Source organism: Citrus sinensis, chromosome 7 (genome assembly GCF_022201045.2).
Source record: "Citrus sinensis cultivar Valencia sweet orange chromosome 7, DVS_A1.0, whole genome shotgun sequence".
In the NCBI taxonomy this organism is placed as follows: domain Eukaryota; kingdom Viridiplantae; phylum Streptophyta; class Magnoliopsida; order Sapindales; family Rutaceae; genus Citrus; species Citrus sinensis.
Genome location: NC_068562.1, coordinates 14,079,126 through 14,098,914, shown reverse-complemented (window position 1 = coordinate 14,098,914; position 19,789 = coordinate 14,079,126). Strand labels below are relative to the sequence as shown.

The 19,789-nt window shown below is 32.9% G+C and overlaps 2 protein-coding genes across 2 annotated transcripts; one reads left to right on the top strand and one right to left on the bottom strand.

Moving 5' to 3' along the window:
* Positions 1-821: 821 nt before the first annotated feature.
* LOC102625093 (uncharacterized) lies at positions 822-2,950 on the top strand. Its single transcript, XM_006465200.4, has one exon. It carries the CDS (start codon positions 1,024-1,026, stop codon positions 2,755-2,757), a length of 1,734 nt encoding a protein of 577 aa, XP_006465263.2. The 5' UTR covers positions 822-1,023; the 3' UTR covers positions 2,758-2,950.
* Positions 2,951-4,950: 2,000 nt separating this feature from the next.
* On the bottom strand, positions 4,951-8,792 carry LOC102625381 (uncharacterized). The gene is made up of 5 exons (XM_006465201.4): positions 7,756-8,792; positions 7,461-7,543; positions 7,041-7,152; positions 6,118-6,170; positions 4,951-5,413 (listed from the first exon to the last, which is right to left on the bottom strand). The coding sequence occupies exons 1-5, from the start codon at positions 8,669-8,671 to the stop codon at positions 5,264-5,266; spliced, it is 1,314 nt and encodes a 437-aa protein (XP_006465264.2). The 5' UTR covers positions 8,672-8,792; the 3' UTR covers positions 4,951-5,263.
* Between the last annotated feature and the right edge of the window lie 10,997 nt (positions 8,793-19,789).

The window sequence follows — 19,789 nt, the reverse complement described above, 5'->3', positions numbered from 1 at the left end:
GTTATTTTGTGAATTATTTTGTGATTAATTATATTGTATATTTTGCCTTTGTCTTGTTAATTAAGGTACATGTATAGAAGAAAATATTAAAATAATATGAATATAAAACAAAACATTAAAAAATAGTTTAACATTAAAATAATATGAAAACTATTTTGGTAAAGTGGGGTTGGACTCGACCCAATGTTGGCTCGATTCGGGTTGAACCTAACCTGACCCTAACTATAAAATATTCAGATTTATTTAGGGTCGGTCGGACTTCAAATTTTTTTGATCCCGAACTTTTACCATTCCTGCTCGAAGGAACCTCTTGCATGGTGATAATCATGCAAGAGTTTGATTTACTCTAGACCAATTTCAAGCATTTGTTTTCATATATATAAGTAAATATTTTTACTATATCATTCAAGTAGTAAATTATTTTTGTCTTCATGTATGTAGAAGATTAACAAAAATTAATTTTCTTTTAAATATTCAAAAGTATATATCAACATTTTCTAACTCACACATTCACAGTACATCATTATAAAATTGGTCTAAGAAGATTGAATATATTTTTTATTGTAAATATTTGTATAACAATTAGGATGGATTTCTTCCCTCCTCATCTATAACTATGCAATGAGCTTTAATTGTTTTTCTTTATTTTGTATATTTTTTGTTTTGATTTATTTTCAACAATTTGTACTGCCTCCTCCTCCCCCCACCCCCAACAAAAAAATAAATAATTAATTAATTAATTATTCAACTAAATCAACATCTTGCTTTCAAGAAAGAATAAAGTATATACATAGTTTTTTCCACAATAAAGATATAAATTAAAATATTTTATATGGTATGAGATCATGCATGCCGTTGCATTGTGGCACCCACAGAGCACTATGTTCCATCTAAAATTCAAACGTTGGATTCAATTACACAAACTTCCTTTCGATTCTTTGAAAGATTAGCAGCCCTGAAATCTCTCTACTTCTTATCTTTCTGTTTCTATCAAGTTTCTCCTCAAATTTTCTCTGAGAAAAAATGACAGAAAATCCTCTAGATTTGCCTCCAGAATGCTGGGAATTGATCTTCAATTCACTAAACGATCAGAGCCACTTCGAATCCTTGTCTTTAGTCTCTCATCGATTCCTTTCAATCACCAATTACCTTCGTAATAGCCTCAAACTCACTGACCCATCAACCCCATTTCTCCCCCAGCTCTTTAATCGCTTTCAAAATCTCAAAAAAATCGATCTTAGTGAATTCCAGGGTGACCCAAACTCGATCCTTTATCTGATTTCACGATCTGGGTTGGATCTCGAATCACTTGATATTTCGAATTTGAAGAGTTTTCCTTTTATGGGTTTGAAAGAGTTGGGGACTAAAATGAAGAACTTGAAAGAATTGAACTGTTCCAAAAAATTTTCTTTTCGAGACAGTGATTTGATTGCAATTGCCGAGACTTGTGAATTTCTCGAAGTTCTTGATATTAGTTACCCTGACAATGATTCTAGCTTTCTGCCACAAGAGTTTCAGAATATTCAACCCTTTTCGTTTTATATAACTGATTCAGGGATTGAAGCTCTGTCGATGAAGCTCAAGAGACTGAAAAGGATCAATCTTTCTGGTAATTTTTTCATCACAGATAAGTCCCTTATGTTTTTATCTTCAAATCTGGTTTTGTTAAGAGAAATTTTAATTCGGGATTGTGATTTTATTACTCAAAGTGGCATTAGTTTTGCTATGCGGAATAGTCCAAATTTGGTTTCCATTTCAGTGAATGGAATTGGAATTCCTACTATTGACTCATGTTTTAAGGAATCTTTTGCATATGCTAGAGGTTTGTGTGAAATTGATCTTTCGAATTCGTTTATATCCGACGAATTGCTTCGTTTGCTTGGTGAAGCTTGTCTTCCACTGAAGAAGCTTGTTCTGTCTCATTGCTATAATTTTACTCTTGCTGGAATCTCTTTTTTGTTGAGCAAGTATCAGTCACTTGAACACTTAAACCTTAAAGCAGCAAATTTCCTTGAAGATGAGTCCATGATTGATTTATCTAAGTTTCTCACAAGTTTGAATTTCATAGACCTTGGTTTCTGTGCTAAGCTCACCAATTCAACATTCTTTACCATTTTAAGAGAGTGTCCTTTGTTAAGTGAAATCAAAATGGAGACGACAAATCTGGGGTTGGATGATTTTACGACACCTTTGGTTATAAATCCTCAAGTCAAGTCTTTGCACTTGGCCAGGAATGGTAATTTGAGTGATGAATTTCTGAAAAAGCTTGCCGTACTTTGTCCCAATTTAGAAGTGATCGATTTGAGCCATTGTTTGGGAATTACAGAAGAAGGTATTGGTGAAATCTTGAAGAGTTGTTGTGAGATTAAATGTTTGGAGATTAAACGGTGTAGAGCAGTGTTTGATCTTGGGATTGATTTGGAGCTGCCCAAGTTGGAGGTTTTGCAGGCATCAGGATCTGCACTCAATGATCACGCACTTAAGATGATTGCAAATACTTGTAGCAGGATATTGCATTTGGATTTGGACAATTGCTTAAATGTTACAACAAGTGGGGTGAAGGAAGTGGTGGAACATTGTCGAACACTGAGGGAGATCAATTTGAGGTGGTGTGATGAAGTGAATGTTGATATTGTGGCTTGGATGGTTTTCTCAAGGCCGTCACTAAGGAAAATAATCCCACCATGTGGTTTTGCTCCTACTGAAAGCCAAAAGAACTTTTTCTTGCGCCATGGATGCCTAGTTTGTAAGGGCTAATAGCTTTATGGATGATTGTTCTTCTTTAGAAGCTATCATGGAAATTTCTCTGGACAAAATTCAAGGGTTAGGATGTGTAATTATGATTTGCTCCTTCAAAATTGTAAACTAGTTTTCCATTTTTTGTAAAAAAAAAATTTCTCCCTGTATTAGATTATTTATCAAATAAAAAGTGAAAGGACTGTTTGTGTTATGGCTTGCCGTAAGTATTTCCACTTTTATAAGCTTGCTTAGCCATCTATGGCTTCCTTTCTAATTCAGAGAAACTTCTTTCAAGGCTATATAATAGCTGTTAATGAATCCAATTCTATATTGCAGATGTTTATAGTTTACAAAATATAGACTCATACATGGTTCTTAGCATCTACTTATCAGCTTAAATATTATCCAATTAATTACCAACAGTTTTTCCCACGCCGGGGCCTGGGGATGTATTTTCGAGGGATTGCTGCAGCAGAAGCAGCAGTTCCAGGATCTGATAAACAAACAAGAGGTCCATAACGTTTAGAAACCGCATCAGATGACCTCTCCAGAAGAGCTTTTTCTCATCCGAGGTGTTCTTTTTCTTCAAGCTTATCGCTCTCTTTGCCTTTGTTTTTCAGAAATCTCATCCAATTTTGCCTTGCTTTCGGATTGTTCCTTCTTTGTCTCTCAGCCTCAAGTATGCTCCCACAGTTCATTAGCACTCTTTCCTGGAAAAATTTTTTATCACCCCACATCCTTAAAAGCCTATCCTATTCCTTAACGTCTCCGTCATGGTATTGCCTGCTCAACTCAACCTCTAGCCGTTGTTCATGCTACTGAAGCACCTTTTTCTCTTCCAACCTTCGTTGGGAAGCAGCTGCGATCCAAGGGCTTTTTGCCCTTTCTAAATAATCCACCGTTTTAGCCAAATCTGTAACTTTTTCTCGGTTAAACTTTGTTTAATAACTTTCCCCCCTCTAAGATTGGCTATTTGGATCGCTACTTTTTATTACTGCACTTCTCAGATTCCTCCAGCAGTGCTTGCTTCCTTTGCGCTAATTCAGCAGCAAGCCTTTTCTGCTCAGACTCCTCCGCTCATCTTCTTCTTTTTCTTTAGCCTCCTCCTAGACTACTCCTCCTCGCGTTCCATTTCTATAAGTTGGTGTTGGTGCTGTTCTCCTTCCTTTTCTCAACGATTGATTTCCGAGGAACAAGTCTCTTATGTTCATAATCAACAACCTCCACTAAGCCATACAACATGTCACTAAGCTTTGATATCGCAGGGATATACTATGGTACTCATTTTATTTAGTGTGTGTTTGGGAGTGATATGTGGCAGCCCGGCTGTTAAGGTGTTTGGTAACACCTTGCAGTAAGGTTTTGGCAGCTCAACAATTTTTTTTTCTCAGTTCTACTCTATAGCCATGACTTTTACTTTACAATACCTGTACCTTAAAATTTATAATATTTTACTCCCAAACACACCCATAACGACTCAGATAAAATAGCCACAAGATCATAATAATGATGGTGATCCCTTAGACCATCAGATTCGAGGCCCGCATTATCACCAAAGACCACTACACTATGCATATCTTCAACCGAATAAAAACCTTCCTGCCAAAGCTTGAAGTCAGTAGCAAACTAGCATCTTCATCTTATTCTTCATTTAGCGGCCATTCTTTTTTTGGGTGCCTTAATATAGGATTTATTCTATATCCTAACGAGTCAAGGAAAAGGGACTTGAATCAATAACCCACTAGGAAAATAATAATAAAAATAATTTATAATTTAGATAGGGAATTTGTAAGAAATTCTTTTCTTCTTTTTTTTTTTTAATTACAAAAAGAAATTAGATGTTAAAAATCCAAAGCTAAGAGAAACAGAAGAAATTTAACAATTTGTTGGCAACCATGTCTCAGCAGAAATCAATGGGCTCATATGATTGGAGGATTTGTCAGTGGAACTTTTGGTATTGAGTTTTGAGTTTGTGCTCTTTTTCAGACCTATACTTGGGTTCCAAGAAACTGGCGCTTAGACTCGACGTCAAAGATTTGGTGATGCATTCTGCGACTGAGTGACTTGATGATATACTACAGTCATTCAGAAACTTTACGCTTTAAAGGGCTAGTAAAACGCTACTGCTGCACTAACTGTCAAATAAATCAAATTGAATCTGAAATAATCGATTAATTTGGGCACATAAACGGAACTAAGATCAAAAGCCGGTTTTAACAAAGAACCAGACCCCTTTTTATTACAATTCACAAGACAATAAATAACATTCCTACTCTTTTCGCCATTTAATTTGAATTCTAAAATATAAGGTTATGTCTTCAGATGGGAAAACATAACCAAGATCTTATTACAAAAACAGGGAAAGAAAAATAGGAAGTGTGAAAAAAAAAAAAAAACAAATCAATCTGAGGGTTTTCTATTGTGGAATTGGTACAAAATTTGGCAAATCAACCTTTGCAAATTTCAAAACAGAGAAAATTCAGATTGTTACATTTCTTTTTCCCTATCTAGTTCTTCACGTTTTCTAGGCTAAGCTTTTATAATCCGGGTTGTCTCGGAGACCCAATTTTGATAGTACAAAGCAGTAGGAATCCCAGTCAGTTCTTCGAAGATACTTCAATAATCTCTTCCTCCTCTGGACCATCGCTTGCAGACCCTTGCGAGAATGTTTATCCTACAACATTCACATTAATTAGGAAAATTTATGAACCGTGTTAAGTAATTTCGTTATTGTATCATAAAATAAGTAATTTCGTTATTGTATCATAAAACTTACAGAAACCAATCAGTGATCCTGTAACTGACTACTACTTACTGCATATGAATTGGCCATTACCACTAATGACTTACCCCTACTAGAGAATAATAATGAATAAAAGATAAAAGATGATTCATAATGGCAATAGCAATTTGTGACAAGTAAATAAGTAAAAAAACAAACAAACAAATAAATGAATTCATCTGTGCGAAAGAAAACAACAAAGTTATAGCATGTGAAACAAGGGGACCAGCATGTTATCTCTCTCGAAGTCCCACTCCATGACCACATCAGCATAGGAGTCATAATTCTTACAATTGCAAAACAATATATGATTTTTCTTTGCTTCTTATCGTCAATGCCAAGCCTCAAAAGTTTCAGATTGGCAATTTGGCCCAGGTGGATTTCTCAACACACCAAATTGTTATATATATATATATATATCACTTTCAGCTACCATATCCCTTCAGAAACTAACCCAACCAGAACATGCAAGATTAAACTTAAGGAACATAAGCGCTACCACATAGGTATTTGGAAACTAAGATATAAACAATATTTGTGCTTTGGACAAAAAAAGTAGGGACAGTAATATAAAGAGATCTTGCTCCCGCTCTCACCTTTTTGTGCAGAGCTGAAGATAAATGCTTGATCTTAGTTGTTAACTGTGCTACTGCAAAGCAATCAAAAAACAGCATCAGAGATCTCAACGTCAGCAGTACCAGCAGGCATAGCATGTGTTCTAACAGTAAAAACTTTCAGTTGTCATGATCTTAGCTAATTTAACTACCTGCACTTCAGAACTTTGATATGCTGTAAGAAAACAAAGACTACCGAGATCATCTGATTTTACTTGTATCGTTCATGAAGGTAAGAACATACCGAACAAAATAAAAGCTGATTGAAATGAGTTTGTGGACTGTCACCCAAAAATAAAAACAAGATAGCCACACTTTCCAGTTCAACTATAACCTACTTACCAAAATGCATAGACCAAAGACCCCTTGGTACGATTTCAAAAAATAGTCTAATTACGCTAAAGGAAACGTTGCAAGACATCAGACAGTATGCACAGAAACAACAATATATTAGAAATCCCTCCGTCAGATGAGCAAGGAACAAAAGATCCCCATTTTACTGTCAGATTGGAAGGGGGGGGGGGGGGGGGGGGGGAAATCACTGCAATTATCTCTTTAGGCATAGATCTGTTATCAGGATTTGTGCCACTAACAAAGTCAGTTATTAATATTTGAGCTTCCAATAATCCTAAGTCAACGGTCTCTCCTTTACTAACATAAAAGAGCATGATATTACTAGAAACTGATGGAAATTTCATGTAATTGGGAAAGGGTGGATATAAGCCTACTTAAATCCAAACTTAAAAATAGAAGATTGAGTAGGTACATTTCTGTGAAACTAGTCTCTAAGTCCATGCCAAGAGTAGAGATTATAAGCATAGATAACACGACAAAACGACCAACAGCTCAGTAGTCTTAATTTGACAATGGCAACATTTAAGGACACCAAATGAAAAACCCCTTACTTTGAACTCGTGCAGATCCACAATCTGATTCTGACATCTTAAATTCTTCTCTAACTTTTGCAAGCTCAATTTTCATTTTTTCTGCAGACGACATGTTATCCGGATGGAAATACTGCTTGAAACATATTATAAATTATCAGAACACCAAGTTACAAATGATAATAGAAAGACGGTTGCCTTTACACATAAGTCAGCATAAAATGAGTTTGCTTCCAGCTCTATCAGCAGGAACTATGGTCCAGCAGAAACTAGAATGCATGAAAAGAACCTATTGAGGCATTTCATATCAAGATTACGAGACCAAGAACAAGCAAGAGTCAATTGATGTAACAATTAAACCCCGCAGGCATAGTAAATACAAAGAGATTACATAACACCAATAAAAAAAAGAAAAATGGCAAAGAAGAAAGACGTACTTACCTTCTCAACTAAATGTTCCTTCGGAGGATGCAGCAAATACTCTGGAGTACCGCCAAAACCTTCCAAGATGTTGATTCTTTGAACTGATACAATAAATCTAATCAATAAATTATAAAGCACGGAACATATAATCAATCATTGCAGGTAAACTTTCATTGTCATCAAAATGAAATGTTTTTCAAGTAAGAATTCCCTGCAAGCAAAACTGTTTAGTTTTGTTCATCGGCTAATAAATAATAATCTCATTAAAAGTTTAACAGCTTTTATATAAAATTAGTTAAACAACGTCACCAACCTCTAGCTTTCTCCTCCTTTTCAATCTGTATCCTAGCTAAGCTGGATCTAAGCGCAGAGATAGTACCCGCACCAATTTTTGAGTTGCTCTCATTCATCTCCATCACCCTCAACCTCATCAGCCTCTCATTCAACTCCCTCAATGAAAAGCCCCCTTCCAATCCTTCAGGCCTTAATTTCTTCAATTTATCCCCCAGCTCTTCGAAGCTATACATCTTCACAAAATCCGTCTTCATCCGTTCCAGCTCTACAGCCTTCTCCTCCTCCTTCTTTTCCTTCCCAAACACCAACGCTGGTAGCTCCTGGCTCCCACCAATCACCCTATGTGCATTATCATCTGCAGGCTTCATCCTCAAAGTGTTCGTAAAGTTTTTCAACGACAATGGGTCCGAATTTTTAACCCCATTGCCTCTGTTATTATTGTTATTGTCATTATTACTTCTCGCTCTCATTTGTCGTAAGCTCTCTCTGATTGCCTCAAACGAAGGTTTCCCACTTGGTTTTGAAGCTAAAGTTTCATTAACCGTATTCCTTTTGTAAAGTTCTTGAAACGAGATATGCTGCGACTGCGATTGTGACTGTGTTTGTGATTGAGATTGTGATTCTGTAGAGTTTGATTCAATGGGGGGTGGCACAGTGGAGCGCTGCCGGAACTCGGCGAGATTCCTTCTGATTTCTTCAAGTGAGGCTACTTTGCTTGGTGGGCCTCTTGATGAAGATGAAGATGACGACGTCGTTTGATTCGGAGGCGTTTGCTTTCTGAGGCTGGCTTTGACATCGCTGAAATAAGAGTTAAGCGAAGAATTTGAATAGTTGTTGTTGTTGTCGTTGTTGTCGTTTTGGGAAGTTGAGAAAAGGTGAATTAGAGATGGGTTTGTGAGGGATCTATGTTTGGGTTTAAAGAGATGGAGAGCCATTGATGATTGAGACTGTGAGTGGCAGAAGCTAGGGTTTTGGATTGGCCAGTGCAGTGACGAAGAGAAATGGGGGTTTAGCCGTGGGTTTGGGTTGCGGTTCGCTTTTGGACCGGGTGAGAAAACCCGGTTCGAGGGAGGATTGTATTTGTTTACAATCTTGTCGATCTTTTCTATTTTGTGTGAATTCTTGGGTAGCAAATGGCACATTTAGGACAATTTTACCCCGAATATTTTCTAGATCCTATTGAGTTTAAATCCAAACAATTGAGATTTTCAATATTTTATTTGATAGGAGTAGTAGTGGTTTCTATAGGCATACACCGGATTAAGATTTCTTGAATAACTAATTAATTTTTCAATAATTATAACAGTTTAAGCAAACCAAAACAAATAACATTATGTGAACAAAAAGCCCTTAATCAATAATTTACACTAATTAAATATTTAGATAGTTAACAATTACTCTCCTCTTTTTATTCTCCCGTCTTTCATGTGAGAGTGGCCTCTCCACTAATGATAGAAATGTAAGTAGATTTCTCCATTATTTATTAGAATATATTCTTTTCCAACATTCTTTTAATCTATATTTGTTGTCAATATTTAGAAAAACAAGATTAATAATTTCCCCCTTTTTAAAGAAAATTATTTGCATCAACTTTGAAATTATCCCGTTATCAACCATATATGGTGGCAAACGATATATCTATAGTTTAAAAAAGTCTTAATCTAGTGAATGACTATAAATTCCCAACGGTAGAGTGGACAATTAATACAAAATATAAATAATGAATGTAAAATCGAATAAATTCAAGTTTTTATAGTATTTTTTATAACGGGATATTCTTAGGATAAAGGATTGATAATTTTCCAAAAAAATAATAATATTTTACTCTAACTAATTTTTTAGTGTGCACCCACTGTCTAACATTAAAATAGATAGAGAGGTCTTAAGGTCATTCTTATTGTTAAATGCATTTACTTTCATACAATATAAATAAAGGTTATATACGTTTAATAAATTACAAATTATTCTTTAATTAAGTGGTGCACACCTCATCTCTTAGTTCTTAAAATGGATTACTCAAGTATTCTGTGTCTGTGTATAAGGGTTCTTTCTTTTAATAATTTTTTCACTGAAACAAATGTATATTACAAATCCAACGTAAGGTTTACTTTAAAAAAATAAAAAATAAAAACTATGAAAGGTTTACAATGGTTGGGTTCGGCCCACAAACTTGTTGATCCAAGAAAGGTGTGAATTCTGGGAAATCATATTACTAAATACACCTAACAATATTTGCTCTGAATCTTAATGAAAAAGATAATGGTGTATGGAGTAGCAACTGTGCAATTGAGGCCACTTTACAATTGAGATGTACCTCTCAAAGAAAAACAATAATTCAAGATATAACTATTCGCAAATCATTTGAAAAATAAGTCAAAATATCGAAAATTTACCAAAACAGTTTTCATGTTACGCTTTTGAGCCAGGGATAGGCTGTTCATTTATTTATTTACAATTTTAATCGAAATTAACCATTTCAGCGATTGCATCTTTTTTTTTTTTTTTTTGGTTGGTATTACGTGAGATAGTACAATACAAATATGAACAGATATATCCTAATATCAACATTGAAACACAGCTCAATGCTTGTTGAGACCTGTCTCAACGTATCCAATTTCAATTCCAATCCAAAAATTCAAAATTGAATTAAAAAAAAAATTATACTCCTACATCTACCAAAGACTCAAACTCTGAAATTTATAAAAGGAGGCGAGAAAATGTCCAACCAACTCAACTAACGAGTTCTTAGTTGGCGGATGCAACTTTAAATGCCTTTAGACTCACAAATTAAACTAAAATTTATGGTTGCATTGAGATTTACCATAGTCGAGAAGAATAAAGTTCTCTCATGTTTACATTTTATATTTTCTAAAAAAATTGATCTACAATTTTTTGAATAGTGAAATACTAGAAGACAAGCTTTTATGTTTTAATAGAATTTTCCCAATTAAAATTTTGAAATAGAAACAAAAGAAATGCATAAGAAAATATATATAGAAATTATAACAAAAAACTATCTATTGAGCAAGGAACAATCTTTCTCAGTCTTGCCTTTTTTGAGTTAATAAATAAAATCATTTCGTTATTTTATTCTCATTTTTGTTAGGAAAATCATCAGCTATCCACCCTAAGTTTACTCCATTTTTAAATGTATTAGAAAATTTTGAATTTATTCAATTCTACACCTTATATATGCAAATTGTATAAACTATCTACCAAAAATACATAACTATTCTTATAAAACGACAAACAAAGGTAAACACAAATTATACTAATATTTATTTTATAGAGGTAATTTTATTTTTTTTAGTAAACAATTGATACACATTATGAATAATAAGTAAAATATCAAATAAATTTAAATTTTTATAATATTTTTATAGTAAAATAAATTTAGAGTGAACGACTGTTTTTTTTTCTTTGTTGTTTAATCTTTGTGGACATTTTTTTTCATCCCTAATTTGAATTGCAATCGTTTGTGGAATCAGAGGCGAAAGTTTTGACTTTTGACCAAAGAATCACAACCAATTGACCTTTTTATCATCTAACACATTTGTAAAATCAAGAGGAATTTTTGAAACTTCGTGCCCTTTCACAAGCTTCCGTTTCCAAGTATAACGACACCCGGTCTCATAACCCCCCGTCACAAGAAAAACGCATCAAAGCTAAAATAAAACGCGGACTGGACCCTCGCAAACACGTGCAAACGGATAAACGCAACTTCCTCACACGTGCGGAACCGTCCGACACGGACGCCACTTGCGAGAAGGTAAAAGAGGAGCAACATCAAGAAGTGGGGGATAATAGGGGTCAGTGGGTTTGGGCAGTCAGTCACGCTCTTCATACGTAACAGATTAAATGTAGATGGGAACTTAGAGCCACGCGCGTCATTCGAGCGTTTTGCACGCACCAATCAAATTGTTGACACGGCAGCATCTACTCAGTTCGAAATCTGGGTGGCAATGGTAGTGGCAAAAGTACGATCCAAACCAGTGCCTTGTACTGTACTGTATTATAATTTAGTTCACGTCTCAAAATATCTTAATATTGTTTTTTTTTAAAGGTAATATTGCACTTATAAATAATGGATTCTGTTTAAAGGAGCTGATGAGGCATGATCATTAAGTACGACCATGTATGTTATTAGTTAGACTAACAGAATACAATGTTGATATTTTTAATATTGCTAAATAAGTATCCTGCTTGCGATGGTCGGAATATGTTCAAACAGTTTTATTTAACTGACTATTTGAGTTCGAATGATAAAAAGAATGTAGAAATTAAAAATTAATTTGAACTCAGTTTAGAGGTCACATGTCAATCCTTTTATAAAAGAAAAAAAATTTTAAGTTTTCAGTTTATACATAGGAAATGAAACCGAAATGAAAATGATAATTGCATATCTACAAATTTACTTTATAGGATCAGCACTGATATAGATTAAGCACAAAAGTGTCCGATGAGTTGTGATTAGAGAAGGTGTTGTAATTTATGTCTATCTGTTCTTCAATAGGTTCTACTAATGAAATGTTATTTAGTTCTAACTTATAAAATTTTATTCTAAAATTTTATTTCATGTGCCATTCATTTATTAGTTGATAAATTTTATTCTAAAAAAATATCAACTACCTTATAAATGATGCATCCCAAGACACATCATTTGTAATAAAATTTTAGAATATTTATCATTAATCAAATTTTTTTAGATGGTATAAAAGATTCTCAAACTTTCTAGATGGTGTAAAAGATTTGAATTTCAACTCCATCTACAAGGAGAAAGGAGTTAATTTTTAATCCATTATTCTCACTTTTTTATTCATTATTTAATTATATATCATGCCTTGCTGTCTAGAATGTAGTATGTACTATGTACCACTTATTTGTACGCATTGGATTGAAAATGTTCAAATAAGTCTCATTTAGTATGCCATAGATTATATGAAGGTAACTGTATTTTGTTTCCTTTTGTTTTGTCTTATTTTATATCTCGTTTGACACCTTAACTTTTCTTCCCTTTGTTTCTTGGGTGACGAGTACATTATTTTAGTTGTTTAATACATTCAGACCTTGCAAATTTGCAATTTGAACGTTCAAACAAACTTTTTCATCCAACATCAATCGTGAGGCATTTCAAGACTTCCTTCCAAGTTACGAGGGTAAATTATTCGGTCTCTTTGCTGTATTTGTACATGAGGGATCATGCTGCAAAAAAATAAATAAATAAGAAACAAATTTTGTTATATGAATTGATGTGATGTAACTTGTCACTCATCCATTACTTTATTTTAAACAATTTATGTTTCATTATATTATTCAACTTTTCATCATACTTCTCAAAATTTTCTATCACAAATTTTAATTGTATGTTATCATCAATGTGTACAAGGTATAAACTTTTGTGTAAATAACAACTACAACAATAATAATAATAGTCGCAATAGTAATAATAATAATAATAAATAAAAAAGGGAAATACCTAATTTATTAAAAAATTATTTTATATATGATAGTTGTTGATTTGTGTCACATTATTAATTATAAATTTACATCCCAAAAATATATACATAAAGGTTCAGTTATAGTACCTCAAGTGTATCGTAATCTATAGTCTTGCACATTGTCAGATTATCATAATGTAAATCAAATCTAACCATTAGACAGTAAAATGCCTATGAATTGTTATAGTCACAATCATGTATTAAATGCCTTTCTTGTTAACATTTGTAACTCGATCTACTTTTATATTGCATTTTCTACAAAAAAAAAATGCTCAAAATAAAAAATGAAGGGTTGTCATTTACCTTGTCAAAACTATGGTAACATAGAAATAATGTCAATGTATGTAAGGTTGACTTACAACAATTGTTGAATCAAATTATTTGCGGACCATTCAATCTTCTATTTTTTGACTCAAAATATCTGCATACAGAAACATGCATGGTCCTTGAGCCACCCTAGCATTAATGTTGTGACTATAAGTTTTGCCACGCTAGCCTCATGCTTCTAGTAACTCCAATTATTCCAAGGATTACATTTCTTTAATGACATAAAATTCTTATTCTTGAAAGTCCAAAAAGCATGTTTATGTTACCATAAACTGATAAATTTGATAATGACCTGCATTACTATTGCTTCTTTTTCAGTAATAATCAATGAACCCCAAAAAACTTAATTCATCCTAAGAGAAGTCTAAGACAATGTTACCCTATCTCCCCATATCTTTTCATTATGTGTGCAAAAATTTTTTCAAATTTATTCATGCAGGCAGAAAGGAAATAGTGGATTAGAGACATGAGATTTACAAAGTTGTCACTATATCTCATCTGCTTTTTGCAGATAATAGCTTAGTCTTCAAAGAACATTACTAGCTGATTGTAAGCATTTGAAGGTGATTTTTGATTGCTATCCAAGGGCATCTGGCAGATTTTCAATTTCGAGAAATCATTCATGTTTTTCAGTGACAGGTGACACAACTTAAAAGTTATTTCTAACTCTCAAGTATAAAAATATCTTGTTATATTATAACTCGGTGAGTCCGAGGTCGATCCACAGAAAAAATATTTACTTTGTTTATTTTACTTTATCTAAAAATGAAAATAAAATTTATACAATTTAATTTAAATGAAACTATGAAATTAAATTAGTTAGGGTTATAGATCCACTCTTAGTAGTAAATAAAATTTAACAAATTCTTTTTGTCATTTTTTTTAGATTTATTTCCCAAAAGATTAATTATATAAATTATTATTATTTTCCCATTAATTTTATTATGGATTAAGTATTTATTGTGCCAAAATTTAATTTGTCTACAATAAATCAAAATACCATTTTACAATACCTTATATTAAGCTATTAAGAATTTATTGTGGCAAATTCGCTTGTTTGTCTTAGAGATGGCAAAAATACCCGCCTGGTCCGGACCCGGACCGTACCCGGGCGTTGCGGGCCGGGTCGGTCTTGGGCATCACTTGATAAACCCGGAACCGGATTTTATTAAAAAAATTATAAAATATATATTATTTTAAATATTTTATATTTATTTGACTCATTTATTATATATATATATATAATTTTAAACACTTAAAGTTTATATTTTCATGTCAAATTTTATTGAAATAAATTTAAAACTTATAAAATTACCAAAAAATAAAAAATATATACACATAAAATATTAAAAAATATAAAATTCAGGTACCCGAATTAAAATTCGGCCCGGACCCGGACCCGGACCGGTTACATCCGGGCAGGGTCCGGTCATGGCAATACCCGGACCCGGCCCGGGGTTTTGCCATCTCTAGTTTGTCTACAATAAATCAAAATACCATTTTACAATACCTTATATTAAGATATTAAGAATTTATTGTGGCAAACTCCCTTGTTTGTCTACAATAAATCAAAATTTCAAAATATAGAATATGTATAAAATTAATTAGAAAATAATTTAATTTATAAATTAAAAATAGAATTTGATTAAATCATATTTATTTCCTAAGAGTTTCACCTTACCCTAACTATTATTATTTAGTTAAGCATAATTGAAATAAAAATAATTATTAAAATTAAATTACTTATAATTAAAAGTAATAAAAAACAACTAAAATTGAAAATAAAACTAAATTTATTTATAAAAATAATTATACAAAATATTAAAAACACACTTGAAAAACAAAATTACAGGGATATTGAGAGAAATTGAGAAGAAGAGAGATGATAAAAAACATAAAAATAAGGATTTATTTATAGAAAAATAAATTCATAATCCAGTGTTTTGTGGCATATCATAAGCTTTATGCATGCGCTCCTCACAACCATTAGAACACGATTAGGGATGGCAAAACCCGGGTCCGGGTCTGAGTTCGTCCGTTCTGGTTCTGAACCCGAATGACAATTTGTCATTCCGGATCCGGAAATAAATCCGGATTTTAAAAATGCGGGTGCGTACTGGGTTCAACTCGAAAAAATCCGAGTTTCCGAAATCTGGGTTTTGAACCCGGATTGGCACCATTTTTAAGCTTGTTTTAGAATGTAAAAATAGAGTTAAGGCACTGCAGTGTTCAACTTGCAACTTTTTTCCATCACCGATTGCTTCAATGTGAAGATAGAAGTAATATTTAAATCAAACAGAAGAAATTGATTAAAGAATATAACAAAATAATGAAGCAAAAGTGCCAAAAAAAAACCCAAATTTTGTGATTGTCAGCTTGTCATCATAAAACAAAAGCTAAATTAATAGCAAAATAGAACACAAATGGCGACGGGGAATGAAAATCTAGTAAATTTGTACAGTTGGTCATTGCTTCGTCTACGTCAGTGAATCCCAATCCTTCACTTCGTGTGCGTGATATTCTGCCGCCAGCAGTAACCATGAATGAGTTTAGGAGCTACTGAGAATTCAAGCTGTTGGTGATGATTAATGACGATTTGATGATGATTGATGACGATTTGATGATGATGATTTAAATTGGTGAGTTTGGGAAATGAAAAGGAGAGGAAATGGCGGTGGCTATGAATTGATGAATTTGGGAGATGAAAAAGAAATGAAATGGTGGCGGCTATGATGAGTTAAAAGCCAAAAGTGTAAACTAGGGTTGGTTTTGTTCTTTTTCCAATTTTTTTTATATTTATATTAAAGATAAATATATCTGAGCCTGGGTTCCGGACATATGGGTTCAGCTGAATCGGGAACCGGAACCGAACCCGAATATGTTCGGGTTTTAAAAAATGAATATCGGATCCACATATTTTTTAAATGCTGTACAGGTTGAACCCGGACCGGATCATCCGAGTTTATCTGGGTCCGGTCCGAGTCTGGATTTTTTTGCCATCCTTGAACACAATCCAACAACTGGTCAAACTTTAAAAGTCAACATTACACGTGGCATCATTTGACGCGTTTGATTCGGCCAAAGAACGGTTGAGATTTGACAGGTTAATTGGTGGATCAGGACGACCCGAATACAAAGATTTAGATCCTATAACTTGCTTCACCAACCATTGCCACGTGGCACATCGTGGCCATTGAATTATAAACGGTGGAGATTTAGTCAAAATTGCCAGCTATTCAATGCACTCATATTTATTGTAAGCTCATTTTATAATCCAATCAGTACTCAGTCAACAAAAAAAATCAACTCTTTTGCATAATCTCAATTTTAAGCTGGTTTTGATTTATCCTAAGGTTTTCGGACCTCTGTAATCCAAATTTGTAATCCATTTATCTGTTTGGAGTCTTGAATTACACAAATTTAACATTTTACCTAATAAATACACAAAAATACACAAAATTAAATAACAATTCCTAATATATTGCATAAACACAAATATAAATTATAATATAAGCACAAAATAATATTTATATCGCTCGATAATCAAATTTTTTTTTATACTAATCAATAGGATTCCAAGGGACAGATTGCAGCAATCAAGAGTATTTTCAAGCTAAATGTGGTGTCAAAAATATTTAGGTCTCCTATCATGATAGGTAGAAAGAATATGAGTTTTTTTAGTGATATCAAGCTCAAGGTGTTAAGTAAAATATCAAGCTGGCAACACAAGATGTTCCCTAGAGAAGGCAAGGGAATTCTTATTAAAGCAGTAGTCCAAGCTATTCCAGCATATGTCATGAGCATATTCAAGCTTCCAAGAGGATTATGTGAAAATATTTAAAGAGTTATTGCAAAGTTCTAATGGGGATCAAAGAAAGACAAGTACAAATTCACTTGGCAAGGTGGGACAAGCTAAGTCATGCAAAAAGCAAATGAGGATAGAGATCTGACGAGCTTCAAACAAGTATTAGTGGCTAAGCAAGGATAGAAACTACTTCAGTTTCGTAACTCTCTTGTTTCCAGAGTTTTGCAAGCAAAATACTATAGAATTCAACCTTTTTAAATGCTAATGCAAGTTTAATCCATCTTTTACAGGGAGAAGCATTCTATGGGAAAGGCAAGTCATTAAGAAAAGAGCTAGATGGCATACAGGAAATGGCAAAAAGATCCTTGTACACAAAGATAGCTGGCTATCAAGGCCAAACACATTCAAACTAGCACCAACAACTTTCCTAATTGAAATTATTATGGTTGATCTGATAGATATAGATAATAGATGGATGCAAACAAGTTGAATCAACATTTTATGCTTAAGTATAGAAGTAATCCTCGAGATTCCTTTACCAAGAAGACAACAAGAAGATGAAGTGATGTGGCAATTTGATAAAAGGGGAGAGTACTCATTTCAAAGTGGTAACTAGCTAGCGCTCAAATTCAAGTGTTGAAGTGTGTTCAACAGCTCAAATAACACCTCTAAGCAATAGAATTCTCTTTGGTCTTTAGAGTTAGCTGAAAAGATTAAAATCTTCATATGAAGGGCAACAAAAATATCACCAACCACTGGAAACTTATGGAAAATAAAGAGTTTGCAAGACCAAATTTGTCAAAGATGTAGCAGAAGTGTCGAAACCATAGGCCCTGCTTTGCTAGGTTGTAAAACAACAAGGAAGATTTAGGTATTAGCTCCTTTAACAGTTCAACACCAAAATGTTCCAAATTAAGACATTCTTAGCACTATCTAGTACATGTGCACCAATCTAGGGAAGTTGGTATTAACCTTGTAGTGACTTACTGTTGGGTTGTGTGGTATATAAGAAACAAATTTATCTTTGAAAGAAAGAAAATAGACCTAAGAATTTTAGCAGCCAAGATAGAATTAGTTTTGGAAACTTATCAAAGAGCGTGGAAAAAAGATTGTCACATATTAACAACACCAGAAAGGAAAAACAACAATAATGGACATCTTCTCCCGTAAAATGTCTTAAAGATTAATGTAGATGCAATTATTTGTAGCAAGGACTAAACAACATGACTGAGAGCAATTATAAAAAGACTCGGATGGTAAAGTACGAGCTGCTGGTATAAAAAAGACTCAATTATGGGAAAATATCATCTACTTCTTTTGCCACCTATAAGCCACTCAACAATTTCCGCACAAAGGGCAACAAAGCAGAAATATTTTGAATAATTTCAGAGATCCAAAACTAGAAAAGAGATTTCCAAAATGTTAAATTCCAATTATTACTTAGAAACTATAATGCTTATGCCCATTATTTAGCAAAATCCGCTTTAGGAGAAAACATTTCTACTATATGGTTCGAAACAATATCAATAGAAATTATGAATGTATTTGATAGTGTTGTTTGAATTAATGAAAGAATTACATTCTTCTAAAAAAAACATGTTTATGAACATTAATTAAATTAAAAATTAATGAATTGTCTAACCAAAATATTGAATTTTGGGTATAATTAATCTTGTTTATGATATATATACTACCACTAATATTGATAAAAACCGAGTGAGGGTATTCATAACAAAATTAACTTTGAGAAAGATGTAAATAATATTTTTTTATTATAAATTCCATTCCCCATGACAAATCTTTCCTCAGTATTATGAGAAGATTAGACATCATAATTTTTTTAAATGTTAATCCTATTAATTTAAGTTTTGAAATAAATGCATTGCCCTCATATTGATTTTATCTTGTTTTTTAGACTATTTGGACACTCAAACTATCTTTTAGAAATACGTATCCATGCAATTTTGGTATACTTTATTTTTTTAATAAATTTTGGTAAATTTATTAAAAATAAAAATAGAGGGGAAAAAAGAAATATAAAAAAATCAAGATACTAATTAATAATTCTATACTTGAGAAAATCCAAGCATCCTTAAGAAGACAAGAACAGCCTTCCGAGGTAATCTCACCACGTAAAATTAGAGCAACCAAGACTCATAACATTCCGATTTTATAAAACACTTTTTCCATGATTAATAATTTGTATCGTAATCACCTAATTGGAGTTCATATCAAATAAAAAAAATTAATAAACCTTAATTTATTTTGCCCATAGTTGGACTAAAATCTGATAAACCCATTTTAATATTCTTGTTAAATAAGTCAAATAAGGAAGATTGTGTTTCAATTGAATTGAATTGATTTGTAATAAGCATAATTAATTAACTAACGTAAGACAAAAAAATCCACTGCGACCAATCCTT

What these genes read in the sequence shown, in the direction of transcription:
- LOC102625381 (XM_006465201.4), bottom strand. Translation starts at nt 8,671, where the DNA reads ATGGCTCTCCATCTCTTTAAACCCAAACATAGATCCCTCACAAACCCA. An exon ending in AAAGGAGGAGAAAGCTAGAG is followed by an intron (nt 7,544 to 7,755) that starts GTTGGTGACGTT and finishes TTATTGTATCAG; the next exon opens with TTCAAAGAATCAACATCTTG. An exon ending in CTTCAGCTCTGCACAAAAAG is followed by an intron (nt 5,414 to 6,117) that starts GTGAGAGCGGGA and finishes TGAATGTTGTAG; the next exon opens with GATAAACATTCTCGCAAGGG.
- LOC102625093 (XM_006465200.4), top strand. Translation starts at nt 1,024, where the DNA reads ATGACAGAAAATCCTCTAGATTTGCCTCCAGAATGCTGGGAATTGATC.